The 24,170-nt window shown below is 42.7% G+C and overlaps 2 protein-coding genes across 3 annotated transcripts in view; both read right to left on the bottom strand.

Moving 5' to 3' along the window:
• The window catches only part of kcnip4a (potassium voltage-gated channel interacting protein 4a), a 165,309-nt gene extending 152,602 nt beyond the window's left edge, over nt 1-12,707 (bottom strand). The window contains exon 1 of one of the 2 annotated variants that reach the window (XM_034106611.1): nt 12,567-12,707. In XM_034106611.1, the coding sequence (XP_033962502.1) occupies nt 12,567-12,627 (61 nt within the window). In that variant the 5' untranslated portion in view covers nt 12,628-12,707. Of the gene's footprint in view, nt 1-44; nt 114-12,566 lie in introns of those variants that run through there. The other variant, XM_071206577.1, reaches the window with a different exon arrangement.
• Nucleotides 12,708-20,273: 7,566 nt separating this feature from the next.
• The window catches only part of adgra3 (adhesion G protein-coupled receptor A3), a 31,566-nt gene continuing 27,669 nt past the window's right edge, over nt 20,274-24,170 (bottom strand). The window contains exons 17-19 of the mRNA XM_034105998.1: nt 23,785-23,930; nt 22,924-23,019; nt 20,274-22,005 (exon numbers count right to left, since the gene is read on the bottom strand). Of these exons, the coding sequence (XP_033961889.1) occupies nt 20,553-22,005; nt 22,924-23,019; nt 23,785-23,930 (1,695 nt within the window). The 3' untranslated portion in view covers nt 20,274-20,552. The remainder of the gene's footprint in view (nt 22,006-22,923; nt 23,020-23,784; nt 23,931-24,170) is intronic.

The following is a 24,170-nucleotide window of genomic DNA, read 5'->3' as shown; positions in this document are numbered from 1 at the left end:
CAACAGATTATTATTGATCATCATCATCATCATCATCATCATACCTTGCAGGGTCAGACGTGGTGTGCACGCTCTCTCAGCTTCCTCAGTCTGATCCTGAGGCTTCACACGAGCACTTTCCCTTTGCTGAGCTGATCAACAGTGTGAACGGGGGGGGGGAGGACAGCTCTGTGGAGCAGAGAGAGTGAGAGAGAGAGGGAACCATGTGTGTGTTTTTATTCAGGTGTCAGAAGAAGTAGTGGTAAAAGATGCTGGTGGTTCCACATTCAAAGCGGTTCGCTCTTAATGTCCGTTAACACCAAAAATAATTCATTTCTAGTCTCCCAAATGTCTAATAAAAAAAAAAATCGATTTGAACCAAAGCTGTCGCGACTGATGGATGACAATCGAGTCAAAACTTGTTTCAAGCATTCCGTGTCATTTTTCTAAAAATAAATCACACAAAATACCAGTTTTACACTCAAAGTAATTGTGTGTACTATTACTGAGAAAAACCAACCAATATATCCCTACAAATAAATACATTTCGTGTATCTTTTTAACGAAGAACACCGCCATTCATGTCAGATACTTCTAAAGACATTACAGATCAAAAAGAGCATGTGAGCAGCATTGTTGTACTTCACTCTGCGCGAAGGGGTTTGGTTAAAGACGATGCCGATGACAGTAAAGCCATTACACCACAGATATAACTCTGAAGGTATTACCACACTGTTAAAGCTCCACACTGTCAGCACTGCCTAAAGCACCCTTCTACTTATACATACACCGAGTGCCACATTAACATACACCCTATGCAAATGGCCTGTCCCTGCTCTCCAGCCAAATGGGCTTCAGCTCCCATTTAAATGCACATAACATTAATTGCCGTGCAGTGATAGATGACAATGCTTAAGGGGAGACAGCGAAGCTAAAAATAATACCCCCCTAGAGATGAGCAAGGCATGTTCTGCACCTGAGGAGACGGAGGGACTGAGAGCTGGATATACAGACATCCTTTCTGAGCGGTTTTACAGTGTGCATGCTGTGATTTAGGGTTAGTAAGCCGTGTCCACAATATAACGTATATTTCACATATCAGCTTTCTGAGTAAGGCTGCTCAAATCAATACTAAGACAAGATATGACAAGTCAGAAACTTTGTTTTTTGCACTGGTCGAAATTATGCTTATGTCTTCTTTCAGACTGGTGGAAAGAAAACATCCAAAATACACATTCAAGTGTTCTTTTTTACTAACTTTTGAATGTGTCTGTAGCTAGAAATTATCTTTAAGACTGATCTTGAATAGTGTCTACCATTTAAAAAACGCTTCAAGGGTGCCGAAATGCAAAATAAATGATAAAATATGAGATGCGTTTGATTAAAAAGGCAGTAAAAAGCACTCATCAGAACCAATGTCCCCGGCAGAACTTAGTTCATTATATTTACGTCCTCCCTCCCTTTATGTCCTCCTGTGACTCTCCCCTTTTTGTCTCAGTGTTGCAGGCGGTTATAGAAAAGCTTAATGGTTGTTAACTGCAGTATAAAAATGATAGAAGACACACATTCAGGGCAGCCGGCTCATTGGATCCAAGACCTGCATTTCCATAAAACTTTGCCAGGGTAACGCAGGTCATTACAGGAGCCATTACCCGACATCAACAACATAGCACCGTAGCTTATAGGTGTTCTCCAGAACATTACTCAGGAGAGCTCACTAATTATCTCACTACTCAAGTGCTAATGCTCAGAGGTGCAGCAGTTAAGTGGGGCCTACTACATGTTCAATCTTTTGAAAATGAAAACATCAATTGAAGGCTTATTGTGCAAAATCCACTTCTCCATGTCTCTTCTACATCACCAACCAAGGAACCCCCCCCCCACCTTATCACCTGAATCTCTGAATCTCCTCCTAGAGCACCATTTGCCCCTTTCACACCAACGCGGTACAGGGGCGGTTCGGAGCTGGAGCTTGAAAAGCACTGGTTTTTCCTGTTCACACCGCAGAGGAGCCGCCTCTAAGCTCCGGAATCTGGTTCGTTTCAAGAACCAAAAAGTTGTCGGTCTAGAAAGCAAGCACCGCATACGTCATGCTTACGTCTGAAGATCTGGGCTGTGTCCAAATAACACGCTTCATCCGCCTTTCTGCCAGCTTCAACATGATCTGTGGAAATAACATTGAGAATCAGTTTGAATGTTATACCGTAGTAATTAATGCTGCAAAGCTGGGTATTCTGAGCTGCGCGCATGAAGAGGCTAACAACAGCTAGCTCTAACGCCATCGAATAGGACGTATATTTACCTTCTTTCTCCTACGGAATCGTCATTGAAGTTGATGATGATTGTAAAGAACTTTTGAATGTAGCAAGTAACGACTGTAAAGTTGGTAGTAAAGTCGTCCCATTTCTTCCATTTAGTTTCGACAAAGCAAAACAAGTAGCGCTTCAATACAATCGGCCATTGTTGTTGTCGATGTGAGGGGGTTCCGCGCGGTTTGGCTTTATGAGGCAGGCACGCAAACGGTTACGTCATGACGCAATGACGCAGCACCAGTCGGGCTCTGAGCGGTGTGAACAGAGCGGGAGCTGAACCGAAGAACCGGTTCCGAACCAGAAAAGCTCTAGCACGGAGCTAGAACGGGAAAAGCCTTGGTGTGAAAGGGGTAATTGTGTTCTTTTTAACCAAATATCTCTCAGAGGGGCGTGGGGAGTGGCTCCTTATTTTTCATCTAAAGTAAAAGACAGAGAATCAGCACTTTTGTTAAGATTAGTTCCGCGCACACACACACCCACACACACACACACAGAAACAGTGCTTGTGCCTTCATTTACTCCGGCTGAGCTGAAATCGATACAATCGCCTCTTGAACCCCGACCCGAGTAATCTGAGAGGCCGAGATCAGTGGCAGACTTACAAAAGAAAAGGAGCCGATAACTTCTTTAAATAACTTTACTCTCAGAGAAGTTTCTTGTTTCATCTGGGGTATATGTAAGACTGCCTGCTGCCCCAGAATGCAACTTGTTCATTCAGATTACAAGAACCAACGACTTCAGCTACAAACATATACAGTATAAGGGAGAAACAATGTCTCTTTCAAGAAATTAAAAAGGCACTGCGAGAGGGTCAAAGTTGTAAGATGCTCAAAATCACAGTGACCTGTCAATCAAAAATGTGTCCTGCCATGAAGTATACCCTTCTTTATCCTCTATGTTGTTCCAAATGGGAACATCATTTACAAAATGAACACCATGTTGTATTGAAGAAGACTTCAAACCAGCCATTGAGTCCAGACTAATCTTTGACAGCAGCCCCCCCCCCCCCCCCCAGAGAGAGAATGCAGGTTTAAGAAACATTGAAAGGGTTGCAGGATAATGAAATGCACGCTGCCATAGCCACCGAACAAACTTGCTGATACAACTGTGTGTCGATCACAGCGTTAGTTCATTATCATGCTTTAATGATGCACCAGTATTAATTATCGGCTCTTGGGAGAAGGCAACTCTGCATAATATCACATTTCCCTGCTCCGTCTCACACTGGTTAAATGGACTGTGGCGTCATCACCGCCGATGTACAGTAGCAGCAAGTTTTCAAGCCGAAAGAAACATTTAAAAAGTCAGCCCACATCATACTTCTGAAGGAAAGTTGTATAGACGCATATCTTGACTAACAAACAACACACACCTCCAGACACAACACCTTTTACACCCCCTGCCCTCTGTGAGTGTGTGTCATTTTACGAGTCAATGTGTTGGAATGCCTCTATAAATTATTCAGCCTCAGCGCCTGCTATGAGCCGATAACAGGGCTCTTTATCGGTCAGCGTGTAGAGACGGGACTCCGGCACCTTCTGTGAGAGGATGCGTGTCACAGTGGCACTGAAGCACACCGTGGAATACAGCCAGCTTTATGTAAGGTCATGTTCAGCTCAAAAACAAAAAGGTTTGACAGTTGTTGCATTACTAACGAGGGCTAACGATCAGGAAAGTGACCTGCCGTCTAAACGTGTTTAAGTGCTGAGGATAGAGAACGTTCGTCAGGAGAAATGATTTATACTGATATTTTTCAGCAAGGTAATACTTGATTTAAAGTTAGTCGTTCATTTGTACTCACTCCTCACCTTTGTTGAAGACTTTTAATTGAACTATTAGTATAATATCTTACACTGACTACACTGTAACTTTTAATGTTTCTTTTATTATCTTTGCTTTTTAATGACCATTCCATTTTCTTAATGTCTTTTTGTAAAGCACTTTGAATGGCCTCGTGTTGAAAGGTGCTATATAAATAGACTTGTCTTGCTTTATTTGATGATGTTGTTCCTGCCTGCAGTTGGTTAGGGATTCTATTGTTGGGTTTTCTATGACTGTTATATAATGTCATACATGCAGAGAGCAATGTCTGACCTGACCTTGATAACATATTAGCTTTAACAAGTAAAAGGTGGGTACAAAAGGCACACAAGAATAACACAATAACCAAACCAGGGGCATGATTGCACTGTATGCAGGCTAATAGCTGGACAACTGGATAAAACATGTGGAAAGGACATTGTGTACACACTCATTGTCTCCGTATAACCACTTGGTGTCAGCATTGCACATCACATGGATGCTGCTGCTACCATACAGAAGAAACTCTATTTTCAAGGTTGACTATCCAGTGGTTATTTTTTAAATCCTCAGGGCCCAGGAGTTCAAAACTTTTAATCCCTATCTGATCAAATCAGATTTGGATTTTGGGGAGTTCAAAACCAAAAAACAGGATTAGGATCACTTTGATATCCGATCAGATCAGGAAATCCAATCCAAGCTTTAATCTGGATCAAATCTTCAAAACGGGTAGTTCAAACCGACAACACAGGATTGGGATCAGTTTGATCCCAATCAACTGGATTATCCTGATCCCACCAGAGGGGTGGATTTCCAGTGGATTACCAGAGCAAAATGTACTGTACCATTTATTTTAAAATATGTTTCAATTTAAATAAGATGGCAACATTTGTTAACTGAAATAATACACCATTTTTAGCCTTCATGGGAAATACATTGTATTTTTTCCATTTTTGCTCACGTTTGTGGTGGCCTATTTTGTTTTCAACCAAATGTTGATGACATAAATGTTTATGCTCATCAAAAGTATCACAGCAAAGATTGTCAATCACAAATGTAATTTAGATTAAATTAAAAATATCTTCAACAAAAAAAAGTCCATCATCTGTCATCACCTTTCAAAAGTAATTGCAGACAATAGCATCTCACCTTGCACCACCGCTCAGTCTCTCATTTAGAGGGAAATCCATAGGTGGGCCTAGATCATCAGCAGGTGAGGGGCTCTGGGGGATCATCGATGTCAGAGAGGGGGACTCTGCACAATACAAGCCAGTGTTATTTGGCATGCTCCTTGGGGTTCCACTCTCAGATAGTTGAGGCATGCAAAACGCCTCTTCAGTACTCCATGCAAGCGCTCAATGGCACACCTTGTTCTTCCATGGGCGTTGTTGTAGCGCATCTGTGAGCGAGTGTTGGCCGTGGGAAAAGGTGTCATCACCCATGGTAGGAGTGGGTAGGCACTGGCTAATATAACTCCATCCGCCCTGTTGGTTTGGAATTCAGTGAACAACCGGCTCTCTCTGAAGACACGTGCATCGTGGACTGACCCAGGCCATCTCACAACACAGTGATGGCAAGGTCAGCATCTCCCACAAGTTGCACATTGATGCTGTGCCTCCCTTTCCTGTTGACATATTCCCACTCCCTCTGACGAGGTGCTTGAATATGTACATGGGTGCAGTCGATCACCCCAATGGTGTTGGGCATGTCTTCCAGAAGAAAAAACTTCATCACAAAGACACTTTGGCAATCTAGCCATCAGTGGGAAAAGTCACAAAGTGATCCAGCAGGCGAGCCAGTGCATCAGACACAGCTGTCACCACTTCACCCACTGTTGTCCCGTGGACTCCCATGCTGTCAGCTATGACCTGATGGAATGTTCCACATGCGTAAAAGCGCAGGGCAATGAGGACCTGCTCCTCTACAGTCAGAGCATGACCCGGCAAGGTTCTGCACTGCAGTTGTGGCCTGACCAGATCAGCAATGTCATTGATGTCATCAAGTCCAAATCGAAAACGATTGTACAGTTCTTCTGTTGTGTACTGTTGGAGAGGTTTGGGGCGCTCGGTGTGGACCCTTTGGCGGTAACCTCTCCTTCCAGCATGGAAGATGTGAACAATCCCTGCCATGACTGTGTTCTGACTGTTGTTTCAGTCAGTAGGCCTACATCAGTCTCTGAATAACAACTCATTGCAAATACACACCTGGAATGCATGTCCAGATTGGTTAGGGCCTGTGGTTAATTATGTAATTAATAGCAAGGCCAGAACTATACAACTAAATGCTGACCTGACCAAACCATTGAGTTGGAAAGATGGACAAAAAGGGGCCTGATTTTACATCTGCTGAGACCCATGCACTGCTGCTGGGTGCAAGGAACAAGTATGACTCCATAGTTGGTAGCTAACAGAGAGGGTGGAGCGACTAAAGTGAAGAGCGGAATATGGATGAAGTTACAGACAATGTGAATGCCACAGGATCTGGACACAAGAGGACGGTGGACCAAGTGAGGTTGAGGTGGAAGAATTTGAAGCAGCAAGCTACCAACCAACAAATACAGCTTCAGCAAACTGAAACCTCACTGAGAATTCAGCTCCTCAAAGCACGCCTGGATGATCCAGCTGCCTTTGAATGAATGCTTTATTGTTGTTACCCTAGTGGGAGTATTTTTTTTAATTACAATTTCATTATTATTTGATGTCCTTTATGTATTTAAAAATATAATTAAACATTATAGATGTCTCTGCTATGTGGTCTCTTGTCTTCCTTGTATTATTTTTCATATCCACTTGATGGCGATCGGTAGGATTAAAGCTGATATTCAGGATCTAGTCATCTTGAAAAGTCGTAATCTGGATCAGGCTGATCCTATGAATTGCTTTGAACTCCAGGGACAACATTTGGCCGACTTGTCTGATCCTGGATCACAAAAAATGGGATTTCAAAATCTGATCGGATCTGATTGAGATTAAAAATGTTGAACTCCTGGGCCCTGGAGAGGAGCTGTGGATTATTGTTATTGATTAATGCATCAGTGTTTCTTAGTGTCAAGAACACTAAACTCACAACTTAAAATGAAAGCGTTTAGTTTATTTAATAAAAGAGCACAGGTTCGATGTGAAAAGTGATAGTAGTTATAGATTATTTACAATTTGGTGCTATATATATATATAGCACCAAAAAAGAATAATAATTAATTAAAAAAAATGAATTATAATCTCTTTTTTTTTTTAGCACCTTGAATTGGCGGGCGCAGCGCCCCTACAAGACAATGGTAGGGGAAACACTGCCACATCTCCCTTCGGAAACACAGATATGTTTAGCATTGTGTAGTCTATATATAGTGTTGGCAGTACCCTGCTGAGTATGGACTTTTGGAGGGACTTAAAAGGCTTTTTGAGCCCCCCCCCCCCCCCCCTTTGGGACGAGAGGACAGACAGACGGGCTGCTTCCACATATGGCCTGTGTGATGTTCAGCTCTGACACCATTTCATCGAGAACTCCTTGGAAAGGGCCAGCCGACAGACAGACGACTCATTCTTTAATGTTGGAGCTTAATGAGGCACAGTGGAGCGTAACGTTGGGAGGGTGAGATGTGACAAAGTTGGAACATATCTCAAAAGCAGTTGATTAACTAAAGTAATATTTTTAAGGTTAAGGATATCTCAAAGCAAAACGGAGAAAGATGAAATAAGAGCAACACTCAATTAAAATGTCAAGCTACCAAATTGACATTTGTCAGAGGCCTTAAGATCCAAAAAGCCTTTTCTCTTTCTTCCTTCCAGGGTGGAAAAATGTTTGCTCTTACGAAATGTAGGACACTTCTTCGCAGGTCAGTCATTTCACTGGGTATCGACAAAGAGATGAAATTCACTGACACTTCTTTACAAAGAACACCATCAAATATCTATGGGACTCGAGATAAAAACAAACATCTAGTAAACATATTACAAGAATGAGGAACTCCAACACATTATTCCTGATGTGGGCTGAGAAGAGTCATTCATTGTTTTCACTTGCAATAAAAAACGTATTTGTGTGTAGCAATTTAGACAAATATGATCTTCTTTCCAATTTCTGGACAGCAAGGCGAACTAATGTTATTTTTCCAGGCACCAGGGAATGTGGAGTCTCTTCAATATTACCTTGGCACAAACAAACAAAGAGGCGTTGGCATGCTGAGGCGACCCAGTTGGCATCAGAGGTCTGGAGTGAATGTGCGGAATAAACAAGCCCGCGGCTGGAAATATCAAGAGGAAGACTTGCCACTTCTTTTAGCCCTAAGCAATGATAATAAATACAGAATAAATATCGTGTTTCCTTATAGTTATTGCCATAGCAACGATGACTGCCCTTCTTCATCCATCCCTGTGTTCTCCATCTCCTCCTCCGTCCCCTGTAGTAAACTCTTGTTCTTTCCACTTCTGCTTCCCTCATTCTTCTTTGGCCAGAGTCCCAAAGCAGATGGTCCACGCGCCCCCCCCCCCTACTGTTGATAAATAAACAGAATCTGCTGGAGGGTGCCCAGCAGACGAGCGAAGAAGTTTGTGGTGCAATTCATCCGAGAATTGACCAAGCGCTAGTTTTATTGACAGGTAGAGCGGAAGCACACAGGTCTGCTCACAAACAAAGACTTCTCTCTGGGATCCATCTCGATGCTAAGAAATACAATTAACTTCACAGCAGGGGGTTTGTCTTTGAAACCATCTGATGTGCTAAATCTGGCTGTTTCAAAGTCAAACTGCCCAAGTTTCATCTATTTATGGAGCGAAGTGGAAACAAAAATAGGAAAACAGATCTGAAGGATAATGATCGATGAATTCACACAATTACCTGTATTTTTTAACAGTAACAATAAGCAGCACATGCTGTCAAAAAGCAGACTTCTATAAAGCCATCATTGCAATAGCGGCAGTCCAAAACAATCTGGTTTATGTCGGACATTGCTTTAGAAATATCTCAGTGGTCACCAGCTTGAGTTTCAAAACAGGATCCATGCATTTGGTACAACGAGTTCCTCGAATAGTGTCCTTCACACGCTGATATACAAGAGAGGGAGTTACGCAGTCACAAGATGGAGGAACACCGGTAATCGTTATCACAGTGTGTCATGATTCTCTTACTAGGTAATCAAACATCGTATCGCTATAAACTGTTATACACTTGGGCCTTAGTTATCATGTGCATCTCCTTGAAATAGTACATTCAGTATTTTCCAAACAGTAATCATTATGAAGTAAATGTCAATTCCATATTATAAAGGCTGTACAATAATACCACGTTTAAATTTCCCCTATAATCCTTGCTTTCAGGCAGCAATTCTGTCACCCACAAAATAAGATTTCCCTTTCACATTAAAAGCTAAACATACAAACTGTATGTGTAGGGTGCCTTTCTCTTAGAGGCTAAACTAAAAGAAGTAGCTTACAGTATCCATCCCACGGTAGAGGAAGAAGCCAGTGTTTCCCCTACCATTGTCTTGGAGGGGCGCTGCGCCCCGCCTACGGAGCCCCGCCTACGGAGCCCCGCCTACGGAGCCCCGCCAACGGAGCCCCGCCTACGGAGCCCCGCCTATGGAGCCTCCCCTGAAATTCAAGGTGTTTAACGAAAAAAAAAAAATATATATATATATATATATATATATATATATACTTTTTTTTTAATATATATAAATATATATCCCCAAATTTCAACTAATCTATATGTACTGTCACTTTTCACATATGCTCTTTTATTAAATAAACTAAACACTATAGTTTCATTTTAAGTTTTTGACCCGAAAAAACACTGATGCATTAATCAATACCAATAATCCCCCTCCCCCCAAAGCAGTAAACCTAGGGGAAACACTGGAGTGGAAGCATTTCAATAATTTTATGAAATATATTGGTCACACTGACATTATTAGGCCCAGTATAGTTTATTTGAAAGACAAATCAAACGGCACATCTTTCGCTGAAACAAAGACAGAGGAACCTTCAGATCTAGATCTGAGCTGCACTGTCAACATGTTCCACTGAGACCCGTACCCACCGTTCTGCTGTCTGACAGATTTGGAGCAGTTTTATTCAACATATATCATTGCCTCAATGTGATCTACAGACCCCTCGCTGACAAATGTACACACACACACACACACACACACACACACACACACACACACACACACACACACACACACACACACACACACACACACACACACACACACACACACACACACACAGACAGAGACAGACATAGACACACACACACACCTCTAAAAGTGGATGAAATACTCAATAGTGCCTTCACTTTAAAATGGTGTCAGCTTGGCACAATCGTGTCACCCAACAAGACATCCAAAGAAGAAAATGAACACTTTTGACAGAACATGACGCAGTTACCTTCAGCTTTGCATCCGTCCTAAAATCCTGACCCAATTGTCCTAAATATTGTTTAGTTCACAAAGATGTTTTTCTCAGTGGGTGTATTTCTAAAGTGACATACCTTCTTGTTCCCAAATGGCTTAGTAAAAGTGAAAATAACTGCAAAGTGTTAAGTGTAGTACTTTCGGAAGACATTATCTAGCTTGCTAAACATAAGCCTTAGTAATTAAATGCAAATCAGGGTAAATGAAGCATTGACTCAAGAGCCATGGTAACACGTTCACTGTTTACATTTGACTGCTTAATGTTGTTTTGCGCTGTTCCGAGGCCATACAATATGATACATAATGTACTATGATCATTCATACTGACACAAATGAGAAGGGACGGGACATTCATCATCACTTTGTTGTTTGTTGTTCATGTACACAGCTCAATCATTTCGGAGCTAGCCGTGGTGCTGAAAGTAGCTCAGCCGGAACAATAAACCATATTCTGAGGCTCAGGGACACTAAAGGAGAGATATGTCTGGGGGGGGGCGCCGCAGGCACGCAACAACACAAGATGCAATAGTGATCTGCGAGAGCTCTCCAAAGCAGTGATGCAAGGAATCACAGCAGAGAGAAGCAGCTCTGGGGAGGATCAACTCACGGCTGGGTGGCTGTGGCCTTTCTGTGGACGATCGTTACATTGTAAGCTTCCTCTGGGAGGGATCATGATGTAGGAGCCCACTGGGAACTAAGTGGTGGGGGTTTTAGAGAGTGAGGAAGGATAAAAGAATGAATAGTTTGGAAAATAACTTGATTTGGTTCCACTGCACAAAAGCAGTGAACAGATAGACCACCATACTGACCATCTAACCACATGACGATGAGAAAAATGGTCAGGAGTGCCAATAACATCAAGTAAGAGACACTGGAGGCAAACTCGTGAAAACATCAAACCTGTCAGAATTAAAAAAAAACTTCTGGTAATATAATATAATAATCTGGATTATTCAGCTTGTTTAGGTGCATTTGTCTGCATTTTATCCTAAACTGGTACACGTTGTATAATTCAAAAAGCTGTTATTTGAGCAGCTACCCACAGTCGTTTCCCATTCTCACGCCATGGGAAACAGGACATCTAAATCCCGACACAATTGAAGGGAAATCCAGAAGGTACGACTCCTATCCTTAACGAAGGATAATGAGGAGCCAATTAGGTGTGTCAACAAATATTATCCTGGAGTCCAGCCAAGAAGTGTGTAGGGGGCATGAGAGGATTTATGCTGCTCCATCTATTATGGTGTTTTCCCCCCTGATGCCCATGTGCCAATTTAAATTAAATTGCCACATGGGGAATCCAAACTCTCCTGCATACTAATTGTAAGCTACAGATGCAGTAGAACAATAACTATATATATATTTGACCATGGATTACATAACCATACACAACTTTGGGAAAATGGTGATGCCCTGCAGGGACAAATATCCAGCATAAACAGAAATGAAGAAAAGTCGCTGCTACCCTGACACATTGACAAAAGACGCCCAAAAAAGGACATCAACCATTATATTTTCAAGAGAAGGCAAAAGTCTATATGTCTATGGTCAGCATGCAAACTCAACTTTGGAAAAACAAGAACATCAAGCCAAACTCCATTACAATAAACCTCAATGTAATAACGCCCAAAAAGTCCATCTTCAAAGGAAATGAGCGGTAATAGTCATCATCAACCTTCAATCATTTACATTTAATGTACATTTCTTTAACTGAATTAAATAGAAAGCAAACACCATCCTCAGTCTTTGTTTGTATAGTGAATAGTGCGAAGTAATGAAGCTACTAGGTCAAGTTAAAGTTAGCCTTAACGCTAACATTTAAGAAGTAGTGAAACCGCTACTTTAATCAAATGTTTAGGCGATATTACCAAGCCGAATTAAGGATTGTTCCTAAAATCACACATATGTGAAGTTGCAATTTACCAGGTACCTGTGTTTGACCGCTAAGAAAGGCAACACTTCATTGTGATTTGTATGGAAGGAGTTTGGCTTGACGTTCTCTCCATGCAAGCCCGAACAGCGGCAAAACAGCAACAAATGAACACATGCGACCACTGTCCTACCAGGTGGAGAAGCAGCAGCATCCACCCGGCCAGAGATGGTGTCCACTCTCTTTGAATCCATAGTGTCTCCGGAGCTGGACTTCCTTCAGTGGAAAGAGGCGAGTTTCAGTGTGAGCGGCACCTGGCCTGACAGCCTGCTAGTTGTTGATCATCACTCTAAAGTTTGAGTGAGTGAGTGAGAGAGAGAGAGAGAGAGAGAGAGAGAGAGAGAGAGAGAGAGAGAGAGAGAGAGAGAGAGAGAGAGAGAGAGACTTGTATGCGGCTCGTGCACACGGGTATAGGCGGGAGCGCGCATACGTACTGGTAATGTGTCTTGTGCCATAACTTTAAAATATATATGCATACTTCAATTAAAAAAAATAGCATACTATGTTGCAAATATGCAGAAACACAACATAGTATAGTATGTCCAACATATGCAAACAATATATAGCTAGCTTGTGGAAAGAACATAAAAAAAGACATGTTGAAAAAAAGCAAAAAAAAAGTCGCATTATACTTTATTAAAACATCTAATAGTTGAACATATTAGTGAAGACTGTACACAAAATTTGAACAAATTGTCATATTAGACTAGAGCATGTCTCAGATCTACATCATTTATGTAGATGTCATAGTATATTGTAACATGCTCTTAGAACTGTCACAGTGTAATGTTCTGTGAAAACAAACTATATAGATCAGACTATTTAATTACAGAGAGTGTTTCAATACAATTTAGTTTAGCATCACACCAACATCTGACAAAGTGTAGTAAAAAAAAATAGGAAGCTGTTCCTGAGCCTGCTGATCCTGGAATGGAGAGTCTTGTGTCTGAAACAACAGTGCTTTTTCATCGTCCAATAAGATCTGCTTTAGACAACTGTCTAACGATTTGAACAACACAAAGGATTGTTCAACTATCTCAAGAATACCACAAAGGGTAGAGTTTTCTGTCTCTGTAAAACACACATGTGAACACCACAGACAGCTTATGACAAATCATCAAACAGAAGGCCATAGTGTTATGAGAAACTGCTGACACTTCTCAAAAACACCTTCTTCTTCCCTGAACAGTTTTGATGTGCAACTACTTCAAACCACAGTGTAGAATATAAATGAATTGCATGCAGCAAATTAAAAGCAAAGAATAAACCGAGTGTTACATGTTCCAGTTTCCTGAAATCGGGGATTTCAGAAGATGTATTATAGAAAACAGGAGCTTTAAGAACTCAATGATACATGTGTTGAAAGCTGCATATAACTGCAGTTTGCCTCATGCATTGTCTTTTTATTCAAAGTGTTTCATCTTTAAAAATGTGTTTTAAGATTGTTTAAGTAAGACTACTTTACTTTAGTAAATGCTCACAATAAGTGCTATTGTGTTACAGTAGTACAAGTAATGAGGAGCAATAAAGTTTGCTCAGTGAACAGAGCAATATAAGGTTTGCTAACATTAGCATAGCCTATACTAAGCTATGTTAGCTTGATGGGAAGATCAACATAGATTTAAGATTATCTCTTTAAATGCATGGCCAGCAACAGCTAACCTTGCTTAGTGCAACTACAACATCTGCTTTGGAGTACGCTAGAAACCTTGGAATTAATACATTATATTTGATTTGTGTAATCCAACAAACATGATTACGCAGTTATGTGCTAGTTGTTACGCTAAGCTAGCCAACTCTCATGTTGTGATCATTAAAGATCCCCTCCTCATTAACACAAATAAGTCTTTGAAAATGTCTCTGTTCAATATTTGGAAATCTCTTCGGATCCGCACGTACAGTAAAGCATCATTACAATCCCTACAGCATGTCCACAAGACAAATGTAATCATGGGGACAAACTTTAATATCCGAGTGTGTGTGTGAGCGAGAGGGACACTGTCTTAATCTGTCACCATGAACAATGAGTGATGCTGTTTTTGAGGCGGCTATAAATAACAGAGCACCTGGACAGAAAGATGGGGCCAAAATGAGCTCCGACACTGTCTGGCAGGTAGATGGATGGCAGAGTGAGGCCATTAATGAGAGCACAGGTCCACCAACACAGAGGGCTTGATGTCATCATTAGAGGGCAATGTCAGTATGTGTGACGCCGAAAATATAATCTGTAAAAAAATGGCATTAAGAACCTAATTTCCCCTCATAATTATAGTAAGAATTTAGAGAACAATTAAAGGTCCCCTATTATGCAAAATCCACTTTTCCATGCCTTTTATACATGTGTCCCCTCGGTTTTTAAGACATTCTGAAAGTTTCCGGACGAGAGATTCTCTCTCTTTTTGTCCCAAATCCATTTATATAAAAACCTGTCTGAAAATGAGCTGATCAGATGTTGGCAACTTTATGATGTCACAATGTTTTTTGATGGTGCAACCATTATCCAATAACCAACCAAGGTAACACCCGCCTACCTTATCACATGAATCTCCTCCAAGAGCATCATTGTGTTTTGTTTTTTTAAACCAATCATCTCTCAGAGGGGCGTGGCCAGCAGCTCATTAGCATTTAAAGCTACAGACACAGAATCAGCACTTTTGGAACAGGGCTGAAACAGAGGGGTTCATGGGATGCTACAATGCATAATCTGTTTTGTATTTCGAGCCAAACACTTTAAAGACATGTTTTGTATATATATCTGAGACTTATAATATATTGTTGAGAAAGAGTATAATAGGGGACCTTTAAGATAAAAAGTTCAAAACAGCAACACATTTGACCACTTGTATTTGATTATTTGAGTCATCTATAAATGTAATTAAAGAAGAGGTTGTCTGATTTGTTCCTTTTGGACTATGAGTCCACACATTCAAACTGCTTTAATGACATTGAAGCAGCAGAAGCCCCCTCCCTCGAGAACTCTTGCATCTATGTCTGCCCTGCTCTCTGATGGTGCCCAAAGTTGAATCATGATATATTTTGGTTTGCACACAAGGACTCTGCATTGTGATTAATGAGAAGCACCGTATATATTGGAATTCTGTCACTTCAATTGATTTTAACACAAAGTTAGGGACTTAATATAATATGTTCATCCCACACATTCCAGGGGTATGAGAACTACTGTGCCAGGAGAAGACTCAATCATGAGGTGGGAAATGGAATTTGCATTGTGATTTGACAGGATGATATGTGGAGTTTTATTCTTAAATTGTTGACTGGCAGAATATTTAAAATGGCGCTTATAGCCAGCTTCTTCTCACACCTTTATCTGTTGAATAAACAGTAAGTTCACTTCCTGAAAACACCAGCTAAATAGCACAGTTTCTCATTAAAATAATCTTCCTTCATTATTAATTTTAGTCACTCTTCCCACTTCAACCATAAATAACATGGACAGGGAAATGTCTACTCCTGTTTTGGATTATCAGCAGAAAACCAAGTTGGCGTTGCAGACAGTGAATCAGCTATTTTTGAGGAAATGATGTGCAAGTATGAAATATTCATGATGAAAAAAAAACTAGCAACTAATAATTGTATGGATGTAATGTGACGCAATCATACATGTGTCTTAGATAAGGTGGTATGATGTGTAATTAAGTGTGAGTTGAATGACTAAGTGCTCAAATGCAAACACTTACAAAAAGCCCTGACCTTCGCTTAAACACAATTTAAATACTGATGATTTCCAAATATCTGCTCAAAGAAAACAACAACATAAATTCAGCCGTTATCTCAGCAGACAGCTGTTGGACAGCGGCAGCGATCATCACAAACCCTGTGCTAATTATTGATTTAATCTGTAGGCCTATACCGGCCTCAGAGGGTTTTCGGGTAGATGATCAGACTCCAGTAGAAGTATTTGTGGCTCCCCTGGACAGCCACAGCCAGCTAATTACAATCAGATGGCTTCACTCTCTGAAAAGAATCAATCTTCATTGCAGAGGCAGGTTTCCACAGCAGAGGCAGATGCTGCTGCCGGGGGACGAGCAGCTGAAATGTAAACAGACATCAGCTGTCTGCTGCTGGTCGTCTTCCTGGTGAGGCACGCATGCAGCTCAGATACACTCCACAGCGCACTAAGTGGAAACTGGCTGGAAAAGACGAGTCATCGCTGTTCCTGAAAATAGACTGTTTACAATTAGGATACTCTGATGTGCTATTTCTGGCACCTGACCCTATAAGACTTCTGAATGAGACTAAGAAAATATCTTAATGACTCCATTTGTTTTATCTTAATTTATTATGGATTTCCGCCCAAGGTGTCCCTGTGATCTTAAATCAGAGATGCTATCAGTGCTTTAATGAGCTTTCCCCCCAAACATCGCCATTGTCATTCCCTCCTCGCTGACAGCCGAAGATGAACTCTATAACCGACGGCAGTGTTAAAGAACCTTGGCAATTATTTGAAGATCACTCTTTCATGCCTGGAGGAAATGTGCGAGGCTGCGACGAATCACGGCATAACTGCTCTCTACATAATTCAGAAGTCTTATTATAATTTGTCACATCCAAGTTGGCTGGGCAATATCTTTGCTTTATTAATATGCCATACATGAACAATCTGAGCTGTGCTTCCTCTGCTATGGGAGTGATCAGCAGGCGTTCAATACTGATGAGTTCTTAAAGGTGGGGTAGGTAATTTTGGAGAAACCAGGGTTGCGTTCCGATAATCCAAAAATCAGCTCCTAAATTCTAACCCTATCTCCTATTCCTTGACCTCTGAGTGAAACGTCACGGGGTTAAGGGATAGTGGATAGGAGAATTCAAAAGGATTTAGGAGAAGAGACTGTGGTACTTTAGAGAATCCGGCCCATTCCCAAACCGCCCCCTACACCCTACCCCTACACCCTACCCCTCCGTTTGCGCGTTCACGCGGAGGGTCCGCCATATTGAGGGCTGTTCCAAAGCAACGAGTGTGGAGGGGGAGTGGGTTATCAAGCCCTCAAACAGCGAGTCTGCAGCGGTGCTGACTCGAGACCGGTCTCTACCTGACCGGAGTCACGCTGTGTGTGTCCGTCAGGAAACACGCTGTTTACAAGTAGTTCCAGCAAACATCCACTGATAAATTGCGATGTTAACAACCTCATGATAACCTCATATGTTTTTAACTTAGGATCATACCTGTGTTTAGTCTAGAAAAAGGTAAATGTGTGCATTTTATTATAAAGTTGTGTATATTTACAGACCGTTGCAAAAACTAAGAAGCTTGGGGGGCGGTGGTGGCGAAGTCGATAGGGACTTGGCTTGGCAATTGGAAGGTCACCAGTTCAAGTCCCGGCAAGACCAAGTGCTACCGAGGTGTCCCTGAGCAAGGCACCGTTCCCTACACTGCTCCCCGGGCGCTGTTCAAAATGGCTGCCCACTGCTCCTAACACTAGGATGGGTCAAATGCAGAGAAACAATTTCCCCACGGGGATTAATAAAGTATATCAAAATCAAAAAAATCAAAAAAAAAAAGCTTATAAACATCAGGTTTAAAACTAAAAGAGCTTTGAAACACAATGAAAGATGTTTGGAGTTTTATTTGAGTTATTCATTTAAACTTTTTGTCTAAGAGATGCTGATTTGAAACCGTTGTTACATACAGTTACATGCATTTCCTGTTTCTTCCGGAGAGAGGGGAGGCCGTCCCAAAGCTTGCTGCTGTATTTACTCCCTCCATCTGACAGGAGGGAGCCTCGTTGAGCTGCGAGTGTGGCTACAGACGGAGTTCACTCCATCACGGAGGGGTAGGGTCGAGGGAGTGGTTTGGGATTGGGCCTCCGAATGCACTTTCACTATCCGACGTGTTTAAGATGCGACAGCGGACGTCATGAATGTGCGTCTGCTGCTGTGGGGAAACTACAGTTTTCTATACAGCGGACTACAACATGGATGTATAATAAGAACGAGGGACTTCTGTAAACTCATCTAGAGACTCTGCACCGTGCTCTGATGCTGCTGCTTTGCTTTATGAACGTGGACAACAGAGAACATATTCTTCATGATCAAAGTTGGAATTGAAATAAAAAAGGAAAGTGAAACTTATGCTCGTCACCCTCTCCCTCCGGTCCACATTAATACAAATGATCCCAACACGTATGATTGTATGCAAATAGCTTAAAATCAATACAAATGTATTTATTATAAACGTTAGTCCTTAACATCTATCACTGTGTATATCACCATTCAAACATCTTTTAAGTTGAACAAACCCCACACAGCTCAGTGAAGACTGTGAAATGTTGACTTTATTTGATCATTTCAGTAAAAACTAACGTTCATATTTCTCTTTTTGATTATAATACTGATGAACGTTCAAAACAAAGCACTTTGGCACCTTACCACCTATGTTTTAAAATGCTTAATAAGCACCGTAACTTTCATGATATAATTTCTCGGTCATAATCGGTTGTTTCCGTGAACGGCCGACTGTTGAGTGACGGCAAATGCTGCGGCTGCAAGGCATTGTGGGGCAGCATTTTCGCTTCTCCTTTCGTCAAGGGAGGTCCAGTGGTTCCTAAACTAAAGGAGGTTATAAAGGAAGTTTGAAACCTTTCTTTTCATTTGGAGAATTGGAACGGCACTTAACATGGCTGCCACTGAGGAACTTCCGGGTCATTTCACTTGGTTAGGAAGGTTCCTAAGCTAAATGGACTATTGGAACGCAACCCAGCTCTAGTCGGCTCGAGTGCGCTAGAATTTGAAAATACACAACCGGAAAAAATCTGCCACTTCCTTACAGAACCCCTCCTCCAACACACACGAACGCGCACCCGGTTTCTCAAACTTACCTACCCCACCATGTGGAGAATAGCGGGAACATTTCGCAGCACAACCTTAAAAGAGTTGGTGGCATGCTGTGAGAAGACATGAATATCACTTTTAATAAGAAGTGATTGCCTTATTGAATAATAATATTAAAGCATTGGAAAGGGTTTTCAATCAAACAGTGTGACATTGACTTTCTGAAAATAATTGTACACTCCCCCAAAGACTGTTGACCCTTCAGATTTATCCCGTCGTCCTTAGCCCGACTAATGTTGGAAAGCACGAACGTTTATAGTTGTATTGAAGTTAATTGTGGTGAGTAGCCTACTCCTTTCACCACAACATGGATGCTTTAGCAAAGAGAACTACAAACAAATGCAAAACAGCTGCAAATGAGACTCACAAGGACTATGAGAGGGGCCAAACGACCACAAGAGACAAGAAGCAACTTAAGTGAGACAAAAAACGATCTTTAAGTCTGTGTCTTGCTGCTATATAGAAGAGGCGTTGGAATTTATCGTCACATATCCCCCTTGCTGTACTCTTAAAGCATTGGAAGCAGAGAACACATTTACTGTCAGACAACCACCATGTCAGATACATTCAAGTTATTCTATAATATAAATACTCAGCATAAACACCATACTTTGTGTCAGTTATAAGCTCTCTGCCTGGGACTGTGTAGGAAGGGGGGGGAGGTGAAGGGAACAAGCTGCACTCCTCTCATTATTCTGTCTTCTCCTGGCGGCTGCTTTGCAAGTCAGCTGTCAATCACACCACGGGCATCGAGTCAGCGGGAGTTCAGGACGTACTGCACTCATCCAGTCTGCCAGCAGTCAGGAGATGCACCTCTATGCCTGAAGCCAGCTGCAATTAAAGGGGGAGGGGGGGGGCTGAGGCCACCTGAAGGTCAGCGAGAAACCCAATTACCAGCTTGTCATATTCTGTCAGCACGAGTAATTATTGGAAAGAAAAGCTCACCATTGCACCGGCTGCAGAGAGAGGAGTTCACAGGAACACAAACGTTCAATTAGGTGTACAACACTTTTGTTTTATTATTGTTGGGGCAAACTATTAAATGGAAAATAAATCCCCGGGGGTAAGGGTATGCAGTTTCAATTACACAACTCTTAGAATGGCACAACAAGGTTTGGATTAAAGTTATAAAAATAGACCATTTACAAAAAAAACATATCTACAGAGATAGTTCAGTGGCAGTAATGATTTGATAAAATAAATGTACAATAGAAAAAAACAAAAGCATTTCACAGTTTAAAGGCGATGCAGTCTTTGGGTACGGAAACTGTCGCTACACAGTAGTTTCATGTTTCCACAGGCCGGTCTTTATACTGGCTGCACTCTCTGTGGTTAGTAAAGGCACAAGCTGTCCGTTTTCTTTGACTGTTCCACCGTTCTGAGTGATGAGGTTCAGCCCGTAAGATTTGGGCTGTGTCTCTAGTTCAGTGTCGGGCTGCGGGACAGGGTCAGAGTCTTTACTGGCGTCGGACCCCGCAGCAGCATCAGCATCAGCAGCGACCTGCTCCTTCTCCACCGTCACCACCGTCCCGTTCCCCAGCGCGCCGCCCCCTCCCTTGTCTGCCTGGCGCAGGCGGCGCGGCAGGCTGGCGCTGTCGCTGCTGTCGTGCTGCTGCTGGCTCTGGTGGCGCTCCCTGTACGCCATGTAGGCCGCGCGGCGACTGTTGCGCGCCGCTACGTCGTAATGATGGTGGCGCCTGTGATTGGCGCTCTGCACGCTGCCCTCCACGCTGGTGGGCACGTCGTAGGCGTACTCCCGCAGCACCGTCAGCCGGCTGGCCCTGTGTGCCCGCGCTCTGTTTTTGTGATGCCGGCCCACGTGTCCGTTGGGAAGCGCCGCCGGATTGTTGATGTTGTTCATCGGGCGGAACTGCACCTCCAGCGGAGCCACGTGCATTTTTATTTCATTGTCTATAGAATGTTCCGTCAGGCTGTTGTCTAAAACAGCTGCACCGTTGGCGGTCACCGGTGCCGAGGTGGTCTTACACTGCGCCGCCTCTGCGTGCAGATTGGTCAGCTTGCTGCCGTGGGCGGAGTTACGCACGCTGGGGCCGCTTTTATTGGTGTAAGAAGAGTCTGCGCTGCTCTGGCCGCACCGCGTCGACTCCCCGTCTGCTTTGCTCGCTGACCCTGCTGTCGACGTCATGGCTACGCCCGGCTGAGGCAGGAGCACGTCCTCCTGGGCAGAGTAGGCCCGTCTCCCCGAGCAACAGGCCTGGGACCAGTAGCGCCTCATATCCTGTCTGTTGACACAGTGATGGGCCACCATGAAGGCCCCCAGAGCCAACGCAGCCACCCCGTAGAGGCAGGTGAAGGCCAAGTCGAAGGGGTGCTCCTGCGAGACGGCCATGGCCCCGAACACCCAGAGGGCGGCGTACAGCCCCAGCGCCCCCACTGCCCCCATCAGCTGAGCGGCGAAGGTGTGCTCGTTCTCCAGCGCCGACAGCGACACCGAGTGTGGAGCGGAGCCCACAGAGGAGGACCCCTCAGGCTGCAGCTGCAGAGTGAGGGGGTGGCAGTGGCTGCTGGGAGCATCGCCCCCCCCCTCGCTGTGGACTAGAGCCAGGTGCTGCTGCTCGTCCGTCAGCTCCTTGAACTCGTAGCGGCGCTCAGGGTGGCGGCGCAGCTGCAGGAGGATGCTGAGGAAGTACATGCAGTCCACGAAGATGATGAATCCCACAGGGCCGTAAAAAGCCCCGATACTGGGCTCCCAGGCCATCCAGCAACTAGAGAGGAGACGGACAATCAGACCTTTCATTTACAGCAAGAGAAGAGGTGTGGCGTTTGATACTCTGAGAGTTGTATGTGGAACTTGGTGGAAGGTTGTAGTATGTGCCAAGGAACCTTGACCTATTCAATGTTTGGAGCCGATTCAAATAATGTGGCGGCGCAATTGGTTTACTTCTCTTAACAAAACATAAGGGCATTTGTGCTGCAACGAGTTCCTGATTGGGAAACCGTAAAGTCAGAACAGAGAAACTGAGATATCAAAATGTTGTTTAAAACACTCCAACAAATGTGTTTTGTGTCCATGTTGTTTACACATGAACACACCAAAGTTGGAAAAATGACATCCCAACTGACACCGCAGGCCTTTAGGGAAGTGTGTACTCTATTTTTTAATAGTTATTAAATGTTATACAGCAGCTCTTAAAAGTAAACTTGCCGACAGTGCTCATTAAAACAATACCACATCTCCTCATCTTAAATCTGCCACCATCATTATTTACTTCTCAAGCGCTTTGAAAATCGTTTGCGTGGTGTTCTGCATTACATGTAATAACCCAGGCTGGATTTGTCTTAATTGAAAGGAATGACTTAAACTCCAAAGACTTGCGACAGATAGGGCTGCACATGTCTCTTCTGTAAACAGCTGCTTCTGTAGGAGCGCTGTAAACTCGCTGCAGTTGTTGATGCGTGGATGCACATTACCATTAATAGGCCTCCATAATCAGAACATCAGGGAATAAACTTTTCATACCCTTATAAAAATATCCATTATTTACCAAAGCAACGCGGCCTGGCCGGTCGATAACTAAAGCCAGATCCTCCTGATGAGTGTAAAACATCTCCTGGGCCGGGAAACATCGCAGGAGCACAAACATGAAGGATCTTTAATTGCTTTTCATACAGGGACTACTTACTATTGGGCATTGGTCCGGCTGCCGTAGTTCTTGATGTTTGCTGCTGCAGTGATTCCACAGACAATGATGGGTATCCCTCCGCCGATTAAGTAGAACCTATTAGAGAGCAGAGAGATTGGTTCGTTAGTCTTTGTGTTTGGAGGACGACAGCTTTACTGGACATAGTAGTCTCTACACTGACACCGTGTGGCAGATTCACCAACAAACAGGACCACTTTGTTTTTTAATATTTATTATAATTTGTCTTATCTTTAATACTTTTGTATGCATGCTTCTTAGGTATCATTAAGCTGTCTTTGGCTCTTTTCTGCTGGAACAATGGAAATGTCCCCTCTGTGGGACTAACAAAGGTATTCTGATTCTGAGTGAGGAAACCTAAAATGTAATTTCACAATAAGACACAGCTGCTTCTCCTGATGAGTGCATCTTCCCTGTTAAATAAAAAGCATTATTTTTGAGGCATTCTGTTTAAAATGTCTGCTTTTAAGATCAGCTAAAAAAAGACAAGCCATTTTAATAAATGTAGGGAAATGCAGGTGTCATAGCAGCATTATATATATGATTATGCTAAATATATATTCACTTTATATATCACAAAAGAAACAGATGGCACAACTTAGGTTTTTTTAAACTCTGGTTTGTTGACTTCTTTTCTAACAGAAGGTTAGAAGTGGAGAGTGAAGCTCGGACTAACAACTAGATATCTTACAGTTCAGCATTAAAGTGTCTGCACTTTTACAAAATCTTTCAGCACCAAATGCATTTCAATGGTTAGTAAAGGCTGACATTGGGAGTAATCTCATCCAAGTTAAAATAAAACCCATGTGTTAACTCTGTCCACCTATCTGTAATGTCTCGTACCTCAGCATCGGCCGTGGTGGTGGTGGAGGTTCGTCCAGCTCTTCGTAGCGCTTGGCCTTTCGGGTCACCTGTTTGTAAATGTTGCGTGCCGTCACCCCCACCCACAGAGCGGTGGCCAGAGTGGAGTAGTGCAGCAAGATCCCAACCTAGAAAACAGGGCATGAATATAAACACAAGATTTAATGGAGATAAAAGCAATTATTCTCCATTGTCAGAATGCAGCTGTAGTTACATTTCCCCAATACAAATAAGAATGCTGGGCAGTGCATCAGTATTTTAAATGGCACGATTATCATTGAGCTATTTCCTATTGAGCGTGTCATTACCAGCCTGAGCTGAAAAGTCTATTTGTGAGATATCTGTATGCCAGAGGGGATTACACAAAT

The sequence above is a fragment of the Pseudochaenichthys georgianus genome, chromosome 18 (genome assembly GCF_902827115.2).
Source record: "Pseudochaenichthys georgianus chromosome 18, fPseGeo1.2, whole genome shotgun sequence".
Taxonomy (NCBI): Eukaryota; Metazoa; Chordata; class Actinopteri; order Perciformes; family Channichthyidae; genus Pseudochaenichthys; species Pseudochaenichthys georgianus.
The sequence above is the reverse complement of the archived record's forward strand: the minus strand, read 5'-3'. Positions and strand labels throughout refer to the sequence as shown.